General features: G+C 35.7%; 1 protein-coding gene across 3 annotated transcripts in view; it reads right to left on the reverse strand.

The window, feature by feature from the left end:
• The window catches only part of l(3)76BDm (trafficking protein particle complex subunit 8 homolog l(3)76BDm), a 582307-nt gene that overhangs the window by 533191 nt on the left and 32223 nt on the right, over window positions 1–16893 (reverse strand). For 2 of the 3 annotated variants that reach the window (XM_090380611.1, XM_090380610.1), the window contains exon 2: window positions 5426–5626. The exons of the other annotated variant lie outside the window; for it this stretch is intronic. In XM_090380611.1, coding sequence (XP_090236737.1) covers window positions 5426–5626 — 201 coding nt within the window. The remainder of the gene's footprint in view (window positions 1–5425; window positions 5627–16893) is intronic. 3 annotated transcript variants of the gene reach the window in all.

Below are 16893 nucleotides of genomic sequence, written 5' to 3' on the forward strand. Positions count from 1 at the left end.
TCAGATTTTGTAATTAACAATCTACTACCAATCACACTAAAAACTATTGATATTTTCTAGAAAAATTTATTTTCCTGGAATATAATTTTAAAACATCACATTATTAAAATAGTATTCTAAACTGTGTGTTTAGAATACTATTCATCCTGTTGTTATTAAACAGATGGACAAAACAAGTGGTGTGCTGCAGCTGGCTCGTGTGTGCCAATTGTTAAATTTTCAAAAATTTTGCAAGCCGGTTGTTAAACCAATAATGATTATAAACTGTAGAGTGGCAGGCAGTTCAATCCACAATGGCTAATGGCATTTGTGCGATAAGCTTGTGGCAACATGGAAAATCCAGCGGGAGGCACGTTTGTTTCGGCACCTTTTGTGCTTCCTTTCCCCCCAGCCTCCTCCCTCCCTACATGGCAGCCTGTGCAGACATTATCTCCGCTAGCAATTTTACACAAATATTATTTCCAACAAACATCTGCTTAATTTTGCCTGGGCTATTTCTACTTAAGGTAATGACATTCCCATGCTCGACTTCTGTCAAAGATTTCATGTTTCTAGAACTGTCATGAACCAGATAAGGTCATTACTCATAAGCTTGGCAAAAGTCGACGAAAACATTTTGTAAGAATCAATTGGTTATATGGAAATTACAATAAAAAAAAAAAAATCAATATTTTTTTATTGTTTGAAATTTTTGTATTCCAAATTGTCGTAAATCAGTAAAACTTATAATAAACACACATATTCTTGGTCATGTTTTTTTTTTTTTTTTTTTAGCAAGCCAGTTGTTAAAAACTTACCAGCACACCACTGGATAAAACAATCTAGATGTAAAAATCATTAATGCCATTATATTATGCAAATTTAATGTGTAACGATTTTTATTGATCAAAATATGATTATGGCAGACAGAAAGGTTCAATAAAATATGACTGAGTAAAGCTTATGGCTCCTGATTTATTATATTGCAATGCTGCTTAATTATTCCTCAAATACATAAATATTTTTCTATATATTAAACTGTATTTTCTCTTTTATAAATAAATGAATAGTATGCAAGATGAATAGTATTGCAATGCTGCTTAATTATTCCTCAAATACATAAATATTTTTCTATATATTAAACTGTGTTTTCTCTTTTATAAATATTTCTGTTTCATTTTACAGCACATATTACCTAAATGTGGTGAGTTCTAATTGTCCCAGTTTATTTTTAAATTGTCTTGGATTTGGGCTTTAAAACGCATTTAGTCCTGATTGTGGCCATCAGCTTCTGGTTATTCTATTTTCTCATGTTGTTTTATACATCTATTTCAATATTTAATTCTTGGGTCTCCTACAATTACACCATCGCATTTCATTTCATCTTCTAAAGAAGATGATCGATGCTGTGGAGATACTGGAATTGGCATATCATCATCATGAGAGAGAGAGAGAGAGTGTGTGTGTGTGTGTGTGCTTGTCATTGAATCCAGGTTTCAATAAACAGTTTAGTGCTTACTTTTTGCTGTGAATCCAGTTACATTCACATTACAAATAGTTAAAAAAATAACAATCACCAAGGCAGTCTTTTGGCTGCCTTCATATCATGGGTATGATAAACAAACTTTTTCCCTTTATTCAGCCAGTCAAATAATCCATTCAAATAAGTGGCACAAATAACATGTAGTGCCCGTGCATTTTTGCTGGTCACCTAAAGGCCAACCAAAGTATAACTGGGAAATTTTCTCAATATCCATCATTTTAAAGACTGTATGCCACTGTGATTTAGTTAGGAAAGAGCTGCACAAATATCGGAATTTGTTGGAATTTTTTTTATATTTTTGTGGCATGACAACGAATGTGTTTTAATAATTGAATGGACCTTATTTGAAAAATAATTTGCAATAAAATAAGTGAATTATGAAAATAACAAAAATATAGATACAGTCGGACCTCTCTTTAATGAACTTCCATATAGCAAATTTTTCTATGTAGTGAACTTTTTTGATTTCCCCTTGGTGATTATATTCAAAATAGTTTCCGAATAACAAAGAAAATTTCCATATAACAAACTGATTTTGAGAGACCTGGGTACGCATTGTTCGCACATCTGGCCTTTAGGCAATAGAGCTGATGCTGTAGAAAGCACGAATTAAGAGCTAAAAGGATTAAGAATTAATCACTTTAGATTTTAATAGTTAAAGGGTTTAATTCTTAAGAGTATTCCACAATTTAGTGTTGCTCATAAAGCCATTACTGTACCGAGAAGTTGCACTGGTCAAATGCTATCTATGCGTTGCCAATAACTGTTGTCCACAGTTATTGGCAACGCAATGGGGCAAAGATTAAGGCATATTCCTGACATAGACATTGGCTCTGGTCAACCTGTTTTCTATTGTAAGCACCCTATTAGAGAATTAGGAGGGAGCAATTTTCCTTTATCTCAGAAATTCATCTGCTGTTTCGCAGAAATAAGTCATCCACATTTTCACTAAATTTCGCCTATCTCTGTATGGTAGGTACAAGTGGTTCGTAAATCAGTTTTGTTTTAGCTGTTGTGCAAATAACCTTACAATGTCTTAAGTCTTAGACATCTTAAACTCTAAGAGGAAGTCCTTGAGTGTAGTGGAAAAAGTGGAAGTGCTTAATAGTGTAGATTGCAGAGTTCAAAAAAAAATAAATAAAAAAAAGAAGAAATTGCTTTAAAATTTGGTATTTCTGCCAGTAGTGACATGGTTTTTCAGAATGTCAACCATTCTGAAAAACTGTGTTTAGATTCTCAAACTGTTTGAGGAAATGGGACCCAGTCAGAAGCATGCAAAATTATGCCTGTATGAAGATGTAAGTGAAGTTGTTTTTAAGTGGATGAAGTTGATTCCAGACCAAAACATGCTGATATCAGGGCCATTAGTAAAAGAAAAGGCTATGGAGTATGCATCTTTTTCTGGGGCATAAAACATTCCAAGCCGGTTCTGATTGGCTGGACAAATTTAAAAAGCACCATCGCTTACTCGAAAAAGTTATTTCTGGTGAAAGTGGGGTTGTAATTGAAGAAGACTGTACTCATTGAAAAGAAACAGTTTTGATAAAAATTATGGAGTACTAGGAGCCCAAAGATATATATATAATGTTGATGAATACTTTTCAAGTCTATTTTTCAAATGTTTGCTGAACAAGACCCTGACTTTTAAAGGTGATAAATGTGTAGGTGGTAAAAACAGTAAGAAGAGAATTACAGTCTTAGTTGGTACAAATATGGCTGGCAATGAAAAACTGAAGCTTTTGGTAATAGGCAAAAGTAAACAACCCTGATGTTTCAAAGGAGTAACGTCATCAGAGTTGGTCTACAACAAAAAAGCTTGAATGACAAGTGAAATTTGTGAACAGTGGATTTTAAATTTCGATAGAAAGATGACAAAAGAAAACAGAAACATCACTTTGACTGTTGGCAATTGCCCACCTTCACTCAGAAATTTTGAAACTTACAAGTGTGAAGATTGTTTTCTTCCCTCTGAATACCTCATCTAACTGCAGCCAATAGACTAAGCATTATCAAGAATTTGAAAATGCACTACCAAAGGTGCATACTGAAAAAAATTATACTGAGAATAGAAACCAACCAACCTATAGATTTTCAGATGCACATATCAGAATTGGCAAAAGTGTGGAGTCAAGATGTGAGGGAAACAACGATTGAGAAAATTTTTTCACAAAAGCAGGTTTTACTAAAACGTCAATTAACAGCAATGAGAGGGATGAACTGCTGCAAGACATTGAGCAATCTTGGGAAGAACTTTAAGCGAGTGGTTTGATCAGTGGAGAAACTGTTCTTGAATCTTTAGGAGTTGATAATGATGTCATAGTAGCTGAATATCCAAGTGACTCAAACATTTTGGAGAGTATTCAAAGAACTAGTGACAATATCAATGATGAGTTGGATGAAAATGAGGGCAACAAAGGCAATGAGTGCAATATCAAACTTTCCAAACATGAAATGAAATGTTGGCAGCATTTGAAACTTTGTGTTGAGGTCTTCAGTATGAAGGTGTGCCATAAAATATATTTGAGTGCTTAAACAAATGCGAACATTTTTATGAACAATGTACAATAAAATCCAGTGTACAACAAAAAATAACCAAATATATTATGACATACTTCTTAAAAGTGTACTAATATATTGTGCACATCACGTAAGTAGTAATTTCTTAATAATTGATATTAATAAATTGTTATAAATTTTAGAAAATTTATTCAATCCCACTTATTTCTGATTTATTTCCCATATTTTACTGTATTTCTGAATGTTGAATTACAGTATTTTTCATTGTTGAAAAGGTCATATTTCTTTATAACGAAATTTCTGTAAAATGAATTTTTTCAAGCGAACGAACGATTTTGTTATACGGAGGTCCGACTGTATATTCAAACAATTACATAACTATGAACAAACAAATGACTACAATAATAAATCTATAAATAATAATTATTCATGCAGCTAAATAGGTATAATCAGTCTCAACATATTTGTACAATTTGTCAGTCTCAAGATATTTGTACTTCATACAGCATGTGCCCCCTCCTCCACTTTTATTACTAATGAATACACAATGAATTGTCAAACTAATAGAGCAAACTTATCTGCAAAAATATCCAAATCTCCCAAACACTTCCTCAATGTTAAAATTTTCTTAAACTATACGTGGTCTAAGTTCTAATCTTGGTGATGCCCGTTTCCACTTAGTCTGCCAAACCTCAAGTATTTTTCTGAGAGAATCTCAGTTATCAATTGATTCAACTAATGCTCATCTCAGTTGTCCAAATTATTTGGAGTACGATTCCTTTTGCTTCAAAGGTGGTACGGTACTTGTGCATATGTCCATTCTGATACTGCTCCAGGTTTTGCCATATTGCTCCGGGTCTGTACATACTTCACATCATAAGCATGTACAGACAGAAGGGTTCAAGCATTATAAGTCGGTGGTATAAGAACCTGGTTCTCCAGTCTATGAAGAAAGCAAGAAGAATCAATACTTTCAGAAAATCCAAATAAAAAGCATGATTATGCTACTCAAAGCTGAGCAAACACCTTTCCCACCAGAGAGGAAGGAGAAAGATCCATCAAGAAGAAACGTGCTTAACCTACACTTAATAGTAACCGAACATGTAACCATCTGTCTACCAGTACACATTTACTACCATGACAAAAAATCCATCTCACTTATGAAAAGTTCCATCCAAGTATAAATTGTAGAATATTCATTACTTGTTTAATTATTCATTACATATAATGAATAATGAAAAATTCTAATTTGTAATAATAGTAATAACTGAGAATAAATAAATTAACTAATAATCTAGAAATTTTTAAATAATATGACAAAACAAAGTAATCATATTTAATCAAATAAATTAAGGATTAATACATAATTAAATTATTAAAACTTACCATGATATTTAAAATCATAGTTACCAACAGATAAATTACTACTCAGTAATCCATCAGTGACAGGAAAATGATAATTAGATACAGTATCATTCATCATTTTCTTAGCTACAGCAGAAGGTGGAGGCTGAAAATTCATATTCCTCATAACAATCCGCAGATTCTTAATACTGTATGAAAATCCAGATGGATCTCGAATAGATACTAAAAATAATAATAAAAAAAAAAAACAGACCTTGGTGAAAATACAAAGAAGTTGTCCAAATGCAACAAAATATAAAATGCATTTCAACAGCTTTAGTTGGTTGTTATTAAAAATTATACATTGTAATACATGATGAATTTTAGAAATATCAAAAAAACTTAACCCACCCACCATGATCATCAGAGGTGTATTGCTAAAAAAAATAGTACCGGAACGCTCATTCTCCAGAAGACTATATGATAACGCCACATCAACTGTACAGTAACTGAATCAGACTTCAGACTCACGGTTCATAGAACAACCAGTTCTAGTTTTCAGCTCATGGCAAATAAAAATGCAGCATTCTCACACATCACAGTATATCTCATTCGTTGGATCTCTTTATCTAACACATTGTACTTTAGTAAGAAATGTTAAAGTTTCATTGCGAAATTTATATTTTTGTTTTTAAATAAATTTTTAAAGAAATCTATTAATTTTAAAGATTATTATTAATATATATTTTTAGTAGCAATGGGAAAAATAGATATTTCTCCCTCCCGTTTGATTATGCCATTGTTTCATAATATTAGGTGTATAAATTTAATGATTTTCTATTATGACATTTAGAAAAAAGTACCGGAATGTCGTTCCAGTGCTCACTGGCCTGAATACAACACTGATGATCGTCCAAACATTGCAAAGATGATAAACGTATAGCATGCTAACACCACAGAAAAGATAGGAACAGAAAAGTTATTAACAATGGGCTTGAATTTCTGTAGGATATAATTTCCAAAAATTCTGGGGGTTGAGCTACTTTACAAGCACATTCCCAGTTGAAAACTGAGAAAGATCACACACACTTGAGTGGTTTCCAAGGCATTCCATTCAGAAACTTGAATGGAACAAGGCAATGAGAGTCACAGTCATAGGCACAACCATGACTGTCATCAATCTATACTTAATCTACATTAAAAAGGTCAAGAATTTGACTCCAGCAGCTGTCTGATGTAGGGTCTAAAATCTCCAGAGACCCAGCTGAAGATGGACTGATGGAAGGTGCTGCCATTGGTCTGGTGACTGACTCCCACTTGGTACAGTAAACAATCAGACCACTATGAATTGTAAAGGCAGTGGAATATCTGAAGGGACTTACGAAGCAAATTCAGATACCAGACCTTCTTTAAAGATGAATAAATACATTAGTGGTCTGGCTGCTTACTGCACAAAGAGATAGAATAAAATGTGAATGTTTTACACATTATGACCAGAATAAGAATTCTGGAACTGTTACAGATACCAGCTCTTTTCTCAGCATAGGTCCTAGTACTTCAGAAGAAGAAATGGGTAAAGCCCTAGAGATCAATTCCAAAAGTAATATTAGGGAATCTTCGAGTAAGTATCCCTATGAACAGCAAGGAATGCTTATTAATCTGAAATGCAGAGTAAGGTCTAAAGATGGAAATATTAAGCCTTCTAGCTATCATGTGCAACGACAAAGGAGTCCCTCAAAATGATAGTTATTTACCATAGTTATTCTTAAGAAACCCTTAATGAGAAACATGCTACACCAATAGTAGCAAACTACTGATGGTGTAGCATGATGAGTGTAATACTTGCTTTTAATAATATCCCGGCTCTAAGATTTACTAGCAGGAAATGTGTAGTAGCATTTACAGTTCATTGTGCAAACCAGCTTTCATGTTGACTGGCTGACAAGGTGGCAGCTAATCACGTTACTGTACTCTGGGAGGGAGCCAATCCTTAGCATGCAAAAGGAGTCTTTTGTATGCTAAGGATTGCATTGCATGCTAAGATATCTCCCAAATGACTGACCTAGCTGCTCCCACAAACTCCTAAATCCAAGGATTTGATTTTGGCAGAACAAACTGCTGATACACTAGAACCTTGTGAAGTGAATGGAATCCTGGGACACCATTTAACTCTTCCAGTATCTTTAATTAAACACAACAACTAAAATCCACATTGCAGACATAAACAAGGTGAATCTATTGTGCCCAGAGTAGTAATAAACTGTTGATGAGCAGTTTCTCATCCCAGGAAGCCCAAGAGAAAAGAGAGGAAGTAAATTCTCTGAATAATATTTTCTACATATAAAATGGGATAACAATCAAGTCCAGAAGTTTTAATAACTGACCAGCAGTAAAAGCACAACTGCTATAGTCATAGCATAGCTGCAGAGCAAACACTTATTGTATTAACCCAAGAACCTAGGGTCTACAGAAAACAACTATGTGAATTATGAGTATAAACATAAAAAGGTACAACATTGAATGATAATACTATAAAACATACCAAGAGCATTTTTTTCTTCAAAAAACTGTAAATGCTGTTCAGGTAAGGTAACTGTTCTCTTGGAACACTGTTGCTGTTATGGCAAAACATGAAGGGAAGCTAAGACAAGGTTATTTTTACTCCAAATGACTGACCTAGCTGCTCCCACAAACTCCTAAATCAGAGGATTTGATTTTGGCAGAACAAGCTGCTGATATCAATCATAGAGCACAAAGCACAGCCAAAACCAAGATTAATTCAAGCTAACAATGGGGTTGCTGATGGCTCTTTGCCTTCTTTGATCACTGTAGAATTAACAAAATATTGCAAGATAAACCTCAATTTAATGGATTATAATGGAGGAAGACCTATCTGTTAAACTCAAAAGAAATACATTAGTTTCCAAATTTAACAGAATATTATGAGAAATGCTGTACTATGAAATAAACATTAAACAATACCATACTATATTTTATTGCACGTACCAAATATGTGAGTAGAAGAGCTTGAAATTTTTTAGTGTTGTATAGTGCAGTGTAAACTCTTCTAGCTAAAGCTTATTCAGAGTCTGTCGAGAACTCTTGGTACTCCCACTGGAAATTCAGATGACTACTGATATCTGATATATTCAGCAGGGTGATGGTAAGGAAAATTAACTACAGTACCTTCATGTTTTATACACCATCAGTTGTTCCACTGCTGAACCTTTTCCTTGCTTTCATGAATATGAGTAATGGGGTAGAAAAAACTGCTTATTTTTTCACCCCATGCTCCTCACCATTGTTCCCTCCCTTTTTTTTTTTTTTTTTCCTTAGTGCAAGGAATGAGTATCTCTTTTCACTTTACCCAACACTACTGAACTGGTCATCATACAAAAATAATCAATGGTCATGTGATTACGATTTTTACAAGTGGATTGGAAAATAGATGATTTAACTATTAGATTAAGTAGATTTTAAAAATATAAAATCAGTATCGTGAAACCATTCTTACCAGTTTTATCAAATTTTATAACCTATGGAGTGAACATCCAGAAAATTTCTTGAATTGCATAATAAACAATTACATAAAAGCACTCAAGAGTCTCATATGCTATTCAGAGACTCTTGCATGCTTTTACATAATTTTTTTTTTTTTTTATGAGAACCCCAAACACGAGAGGTATTAGAACCTATAGTACTTAGTACCGTGCTTGGGTTATTGCTCTAAGAGACTTGAAAACTAGTACTTCTTATTTCCTCGAGTAACAAAAAACTTAACTTTTCAACGGGCAAGCTAGCTGGGTTGTAAAATAAAATTATTGACCTATTAGGCACAAAATTGAGGTTTATAATAAAAAAAAAGGGCAGAATAAACATGTGAATCTTTTCTTCTGTATACACTTGATAAATATTTTCAGTTTTTATTTTTGTTACAAAAAAATCAAATTTCATTGACACAATTTAGATGTTTTATGCATGCACATACGTGGAAATAAAATTATATGCAAAAAAGTCACTATACATAAAAGATGTTTCCACCTATGATTTTTTAATCATACAAGTAAAAATTAAAATCCATAGACAAAATTACGTCTATGAAAGAATAACTCATTTTTAATTACAATACTACTCGAGGTTTTACTACTTTAGATTTTTTTCAATAAGATAAGACAATGCAATCTCTTATCAAGTGAGGGTTAGGAGGTACATTTCCCCAAAAAATAATTTCTTTGAACTGTTTGTGGTTCTTTCAAGTTTTCCTGCACATATGCTTCCTAACAGATAGAGAGCATAATTTATAATCCAGTAATAGAAATATGTAAAACCCTGGCAGGCTGGGACCAGATGTAGCCATGTTCAGCTGCATTCTAGAATGTATGCATTATAATACAAAAAAAATTTTGAGTGCAGCACTTCCAAACCACTGTTCAGCCACAAAGCTTAAAGGTGAACCCTGCTCCCCACCCAATATCTACAAACTCCAATGCCTCAATTAACTTCAATTCATCAAAATGTTCGGATTTAAATGCTTTCTTTTCTCATCACCCTTCTCATATACCATTTTGAAAAAAAAAAAAAGCAGGGTTGCGAAGTTTCAAACTACAGCATCTGATGGAGAGTACAGTAATATAATAGGAAACCTTTACATCACACTTCCTGTTGGCATATCAAATGAATTGCAGGATTTTAAGAGAGCAAAAGTTCACTGATACACTGGATCCTTTCCTGTGGTATATGAATTTAGACTTGTTCATTACAGCAAAAACTGTTTTTTGTTCTCGTAAAAGTGAATAAAAATGCTCCATATAGTATTTCAGTATTTCTATCTGAACAAAGCAAAGGCCAGCCAACATTAGCTGCATGTGAAGTTACATAATTAAAAACAGGGCTATGATGCTCAATGAGTTCTACATTTGTACATTAATATATAGAAATAAAGAGGTATTTACCTAAATGTTTTTTTTGTAGAATACTTCAACACAACAACACACTCCTGAATTCAATCAGAAATTACATAATACATTTAGGGCAATAGCCTCAGGTTACGTAGAAGTTAACTGACATTATAACTTAGTGCTAGAGTATCATGTCTATACGTAGCCAACTACAAAGTAGTTGAGAAATGGCATAATTTAAGTACACCTCATATTGTGAACAAGTTACCATGATATTGCACTACTTCAAATAAGTAATGCTTCACCAATGGAGAAGACTTCTGTTACTTATTATCGGCAGATACCACCACCACCCAGACATCAGTTTCGGAGTCGGCTGGCTTTCCATCAATGGGTGGGCAGGTACCCTGGTGATACAATGATGATAACCCAATTACGAAGTATAACTTCGCAATATGAGAGATGCCTGATGGTGTACAAGCAATGATACAATCTGACAGTGTATTATGTAATCTTAATTACTTGTACACCATCAGGCATCTCTCATATTATGAAGTTATACTTTGCAACTGGGTTGTCATCATTGCAACACCAGAGTACCTGCCCACCCACTGATGAGGAGCCAACAAGCTCTGAAACCGTGCCGTCTAGGTGGTGGTATCCGATGAGAATAAGTAACAGTACATTACTTATTCGAGTTACTGCAATATCATGGTAACTCATTGTGAAGGTATTCACAACATGAGATATACTTAAATGATGCCATTTCTCAACTACTTAGTAATTGGCTACATATAGACATGATGCTCTAGCACTAACTTATACATCCGCATGTAAAATTTGTTTTATCATGAAAATATTTTAAATGATAGTAAAGAGCTTCAGACAGGAGTTATGGGCCCCATACCAACGGCATCAGAGAGAGAGAGAGAGAGAGAGAGAGAGAGAGAGAAAGATTCTAGTTGGCTTTGATTATGTATGGACAAAAAGCTGGGTTCAGTGAATGCAGTCCATAAAATTGGATATTTTCTGCATTAGTATTAATCCAGCAGCAATGGCACTCCAACTATAGAAAACACAATGGTGGGCCACCTAACAAGTGATCCACCACCATTTTGGTATGCTTCACAGCATGCAATATTTTAAATTATGTATGTTTCTTTGCACAGAATAGCAATCATCTTGACAGAATTTTGCATTCTTGTATTTACTATGCAGAAAAAATAACAAAAGTTTCAAAAACAACTAGGATAAGACCAGATGTTTACTGAAATAGCGGGAGAGTAAAAAAATAACAAAACTATAAACAAATGTAATTCAAAACTAGGTTCTTGCAATCAATTACTCTGTGCAAATAATGAAAATAAAAACACCTCACACAAATGCAGTAAGAGTTTGTTGACATTTAGGAAGGTAGAAAAAATTTCCAATTTTTAACCACTGATTAACAGTTAACACAGGATCGTATTTTTAGAGTCACCTGTCTGAACTACAGCCACCACCACTGGGTTAATAGCAGTAAGAAAAGTAAAAAAGCAATATTATATAGCATCATAAATTTAAAAAATACCCCTTCATTTGTCCAACTCTTCTAATAATTGGTGTAATCCATTATTAAAGTTATTCAAACTATCTACTTCCAACACCAAACGGCAGTTTATTTAAATGACTGCTCGTTCGCTCTCTCTCTCTCTCTCTCTATGGGCAAATTTCTGCAATCTATCCTGAAAACAAACTTTTTAAATTTATCTCTCTCTCTCTCTCTCTCTCTCTCTCTCTCTCTCTCTCATGAACTTGTGAACAGGCGAAGTTTTTACGGCTCCAGCAAATAGAGAAGTTTTTGCTTTTTTGACTTAAATTGGCATATTAATTTATTTTTTAGAGTTGCTTTATATTCCTAGTAACAATACTTTAGTTTAAATTGAATTTAGATTTTTTTTTTTTTTTTTTTTTTTTTTTTATGAGAACCCCAAACACGAGAGATATTATAACCTATAGTACTTAGTACCGTGCTTGGGTTGGAGGTTGAGAAGACGAAAGAAGATATTTGTTGATATTGGACTTGAACTTCTGTAGATTGTAATTTTCAGGAAATACGTATGAAGGAAGGTTATTCCAGAAAACGGCAGTTGAATGAATAAATGAGGAAGATGAGTAGTTGGTTCTGTGGGTTTGAAGTTGGACAGTAAATGGATGTTGGCTGGTGGCGGCACGTGTTCGGACTGTTTTGAAAGAGAGAGCGGGAATTATAGAAGCCAATTCAGAAGAACAGTGCCCATGGAAGTATCTGTAGAAGAGGCATGCAGCAGAAACAGTGCGTCTATGAGACAGCGAGTGGAGAGACTCTGTTAGAGATGAATCATTAATTAACCTAACTGCCCTCTTCTGAATGGAATCAAGAAGCCTGAGAGAGGTTTTGGGGGCACCACCCCAGATGTGGGAACAATATTCCATGGCAGGGCGGATTTGCGATTTATACAGAGTGAGCAGCTGTTTGGGAGAAAAGTAACGCCGAGAGCGAAAGAGAAAACCAAGTTTTTTAGATGCAGAGGAAGCAATATTTGTAATGTGCTTGTGCCAAGAGAGATTAGAAGTCATGGTAATCCCCAAAAGAGATATATCATTTTGCCTAGAAATCGGAGTGTCACTAAAGATAAGCATAGGAGCAGAAGAATCCTTTTTGCGAGATATAAGACAAGATTGAGTTTTAGAAGGATTGAAATCAACTAAGTTGTCTTTGCCCCACTGGAGAATTACCTGAAGATCGGCATTTAAGGAATTGGCAGCAGATTTTCGAGAACTTGAAGCTGATTGAGCTGGACAAGGTTTCTCAAAATGGAAAGTTGAATGCAATGTGCTATCATCGGCAAAACTATGGATAGGATTTCCAGTCAATGGAAGAAGGTCATTGATATACAAGAGGAAAAGAGTGGGGGAAAGAACTGAACCTTGGGGGACACCGGCATTAGTGGAGAAGTTAGAAGACAGAGAGCCATCTACCATCACCCTCAGTGAGCGATCAGAGAGAAAACTGGATAACCAATTACTAAAAACAGTTGGCAAACCATAAGATGGAAGCTTGTTTAGAAGACCTTTATGCCAAACACGATCAAAAGCCTTTGAGATGTCAAGAGCAACTACTTGTGTTTCACCGAACCTTTCCATTGAATTAGTCCATAAATGGGTAACATAAGCCAGAATATCACCAGTGGATCGACACTGACGGAATCCATACTGGCGATCGTTGATCAGACGGAAGGTTTCTAGGTAGTTTAAGAGTTGGCGGTTAATTGATTTCTCCATTACTTTAGAAAGAGTAGAAGTAATTGCAATGGGACGATAATTGGATGGGAGGGATTTGTCACCCTTTTTAGGAACTGGCTGGATATGAGCAAATTTCCAAGCAGAAGGAAAAACACCTTTGGAATAAGAAAGTGAAAAAAGGCGGCAAAGAATAGGAGTAAGTTCAGGAGCACAGGTTTTGAGAACAAGTGGAGAAATACCATCAGGACCTGGAGCTTTCTTAGCATCAAGATTCATCAAAATCCTTCTGATATCCTTTTGACGGAAGACCACAGGAGGCATTGAATGGAGCGTGTTAGGAATGGTGGGAGGTGTTTTACCAAGATCATTAATACATGAGCTCAAAGAAAAATGGGATGCTAGCAGGTCAGCTTTATCCTTGGCTGAAGTGACAACAGAACCATCTGGTTTGGACAGAGGTGGGAGCAGAGATGGGCAAAAGTTGCGGCCAATAGCTTTGGCAAGAGACCAGAATGCTCGGCTACCATTAGGGCAAGAAGCAAGTTTTCTACTCTTAGCCTGTTCAAACTCTAGTTTGGACTGAGTAATAACTGCTTTACAATTGTTGCGGGCTTTGGTGTAGGCAGAAAATGAAACTGAAGAATTAGAAACAAGCCAATTACGATAGGCAACGTTCTTCTCTTGGACAGCCTTAGCACATTTATTGGAAAACCAAGGTTTAGATAAAGGACGAGATTTTAAAGTGGAGTGTGGGATAAAGGATTCCATTCCTGCAAGAATAATTTCACTGACACGATCTGAGCAAACGTTGACATCAGAAGTTTTGAAACAGTAATCAGACCAAGGAAAAGAAGAAAAGAAGTCTCGCAGGTCATCCCATTTTGCATTCTTGTAATGCCAAACAATACGAGGTTGGGAATAGCCATGAGATAAAAGTTTCATTGGAGAAGAGGCAATCACCAAGTTGTGATCTGAAGTGCCTAAAGGACCTCTCACTTCAACCTTGAACTTAGAAGGGTTGTTTGTGAGAAAAAGATCAAGTGTATTGGCTGTATGATTAGGATTGTCCGGTATTCTTGTAGGTAAATGAACAATCTGTGCTAGGTCATTAGTAATTGCAAAAGCCTCAGCATCTCGACCTGCTGGGTCGGTGTGACTAGAAAACGGAAGCCAGCTGGAGTTGTGAACGTTAAAATCACCAAGGAAAATTACCTCACTGTTAGGAAAGTTGGACTGGAGAAAGTCAAGTTGCAAAGAGAGGAAGTCAAAGAGCTCCAAGTGATTAGTGGAGTTGGGAGAACGGTAGAGACAACAGATGAATTTTACACAATGAGGTAGAGAGATTTTAAGCCAGAGAAGATCAAAGAGAGGAGATTCCAAATTGCCAAGTCTCTGACAGGGAATATCAGAACGGACATATGCACAAGTACCACCTTTGAGGCGAAAGGAATCATACAGCAAATAATTTGGACACCTGAGATGGGCAGTAGTTGAATCAACTGATAACTGAGATTCAGTCAGAAAAAGTACATGGGGTTTGGAAGACTGCAAGTGGAAATGGACATCGTTGAGATTAGAATTGAGACCACGTATATTTGTGAAATGAATTAGGAAGTCCTTGGGAGGTTTAGATCTTTTCGCAGATAAGCTTGCTCTATTATTTTGACAATTCATGGTGTATTCAATAGTAAGAAAAAGTGGGTGGGACATGCTGTATGAAGTAATGAAATTTTTGGATATGGCGTACATGTGGTAAGAATATACCCAGATCCTTGACATAACGTGGCCTCGACAATGCTCCCCGCATACACACTACTCGGACTCCCTCCAGTCACTATCTGGCAGAGTAGAGGTAGCAAGATTATACACTAGCTGATCCGGAAGCTTCCTAGAGAGTTACCAATAGGTTCAGTCCGGTGTACTAACTAGCGGCCGGCCTGCGAACACCGTTTTAGAGCTGTACCCTCGAAATGTAAGGAATATTGGATCTCGCCACGACATTCATCATAACCTCAAAAATCATCAATCATACTGCATGATGGAAGAGATAGGGAAGGGTTGGCCGGAACTTAGCTCTAGAGACTAAACATGGGTTCAACCACTTCAAGCCTCCAATAAGCAAAGTGGTGGTATTTCACCGGTTGATGAGAGTCATCTACCACCTAGTACTGCCTGGTAACATAGAGGGGCGGCGTTCCTCCATGTGGTGTGGGCGCCACACCTCGACCCCTGCTTACGTTGGTTCACACCTGGGTGGTCACCCACCATGTACTTGTGCATGAAGGTTATACCCAGGATTACTAACAGTCCCACCATCGTGAAGGTGCAAGCAGAGGATTTGGCTGTCATAGACCGTCCGGACTTCGCCGAAATTGGGTCCACTTTGACTTGAGTGTCACCCGAATATCAGTTCCATCAGCGTTTTAGACTCACAGGTAGCAAGAACAGCTTGTCTGGCATATCTGAGAGAATGTCTGTGACAGACCTCAAGGACCGATAGATAGAGATTTTGTAGGTTATTACTTAGTATCGGTAAGGGTATCAAATCCACACGTGGACAGGTTTTGCAGCTCCCGCAAACAAAAAGTTTTTAATTATACTTAGCCGCTTTATTGACTTAATTGTTAGATTAAATTATTTTCTATAAGTAGCTTATAGACCTAGTCAAGCTCCATGATTTATTTTGAATTTAGATAGCACGATTTAGAAAGTAAATAATACCTCGGGTCAGTAGATTAACCGTTCATAACTTGACTCCATTGTTATAGGCTACATTTGCTAGCGTAAGGTTTAACGGAAAACTAGATAGCAAGTATAGTAGTATCAATTAATCAGTAAAATTTATTAATCTTATTAAATTTCATTGTCAATTAAATTTTACTTTTTTAACTAAATAAATATAGCGACCTAGTTATTACAAATAAAGTCATATATTAATACATATAAGTTGACAGGGGATAAGAAAGTCATATAACGTAACTTGGAGATAATATTCGATACCGAAATACATATATAGTGTTATAACTGCATTGGGATATAAGTTTAGTGTTATATTTTGTATTGGAATTTTATTGAACTTGAATAGAAATCATGACTCAGACTAGAGCAGCAAAACAAAAGGCTCAAACTAGTGGAAGTGCTGTGGCTCAGGGGAGAACTGAGGGGGGGCGGTTGTCCTCGGAATCACAGTCTATTGAAATGCACTGCTTGTTTGATGTTTGTGGAGAATTCAGGAATGGGACATGATATTGCCAAAGGAAATGTCTTTGTGTGTATGTGTGTGTGTGCGCGCGCGCGCGCAATGTAAGGCGTGCGAGGAAATCAGGCACCAACTCGGCATTGTTATGG

This window comes from Mastigoproctus giganteus, chromosome 9 (assembly GCF_048544385.1).
Source record: "Mastigoproctus giganteus isolate SK-2022 chromosome 9, ASM4854438v1, whole genome shotgun sequence".
NCBI lineage: Eukaryota > Metazoa > Arthropoda > Arachnida > Uropygi > Thelyphonidae > Mastigoproctus > Mastigoproctus giganteus.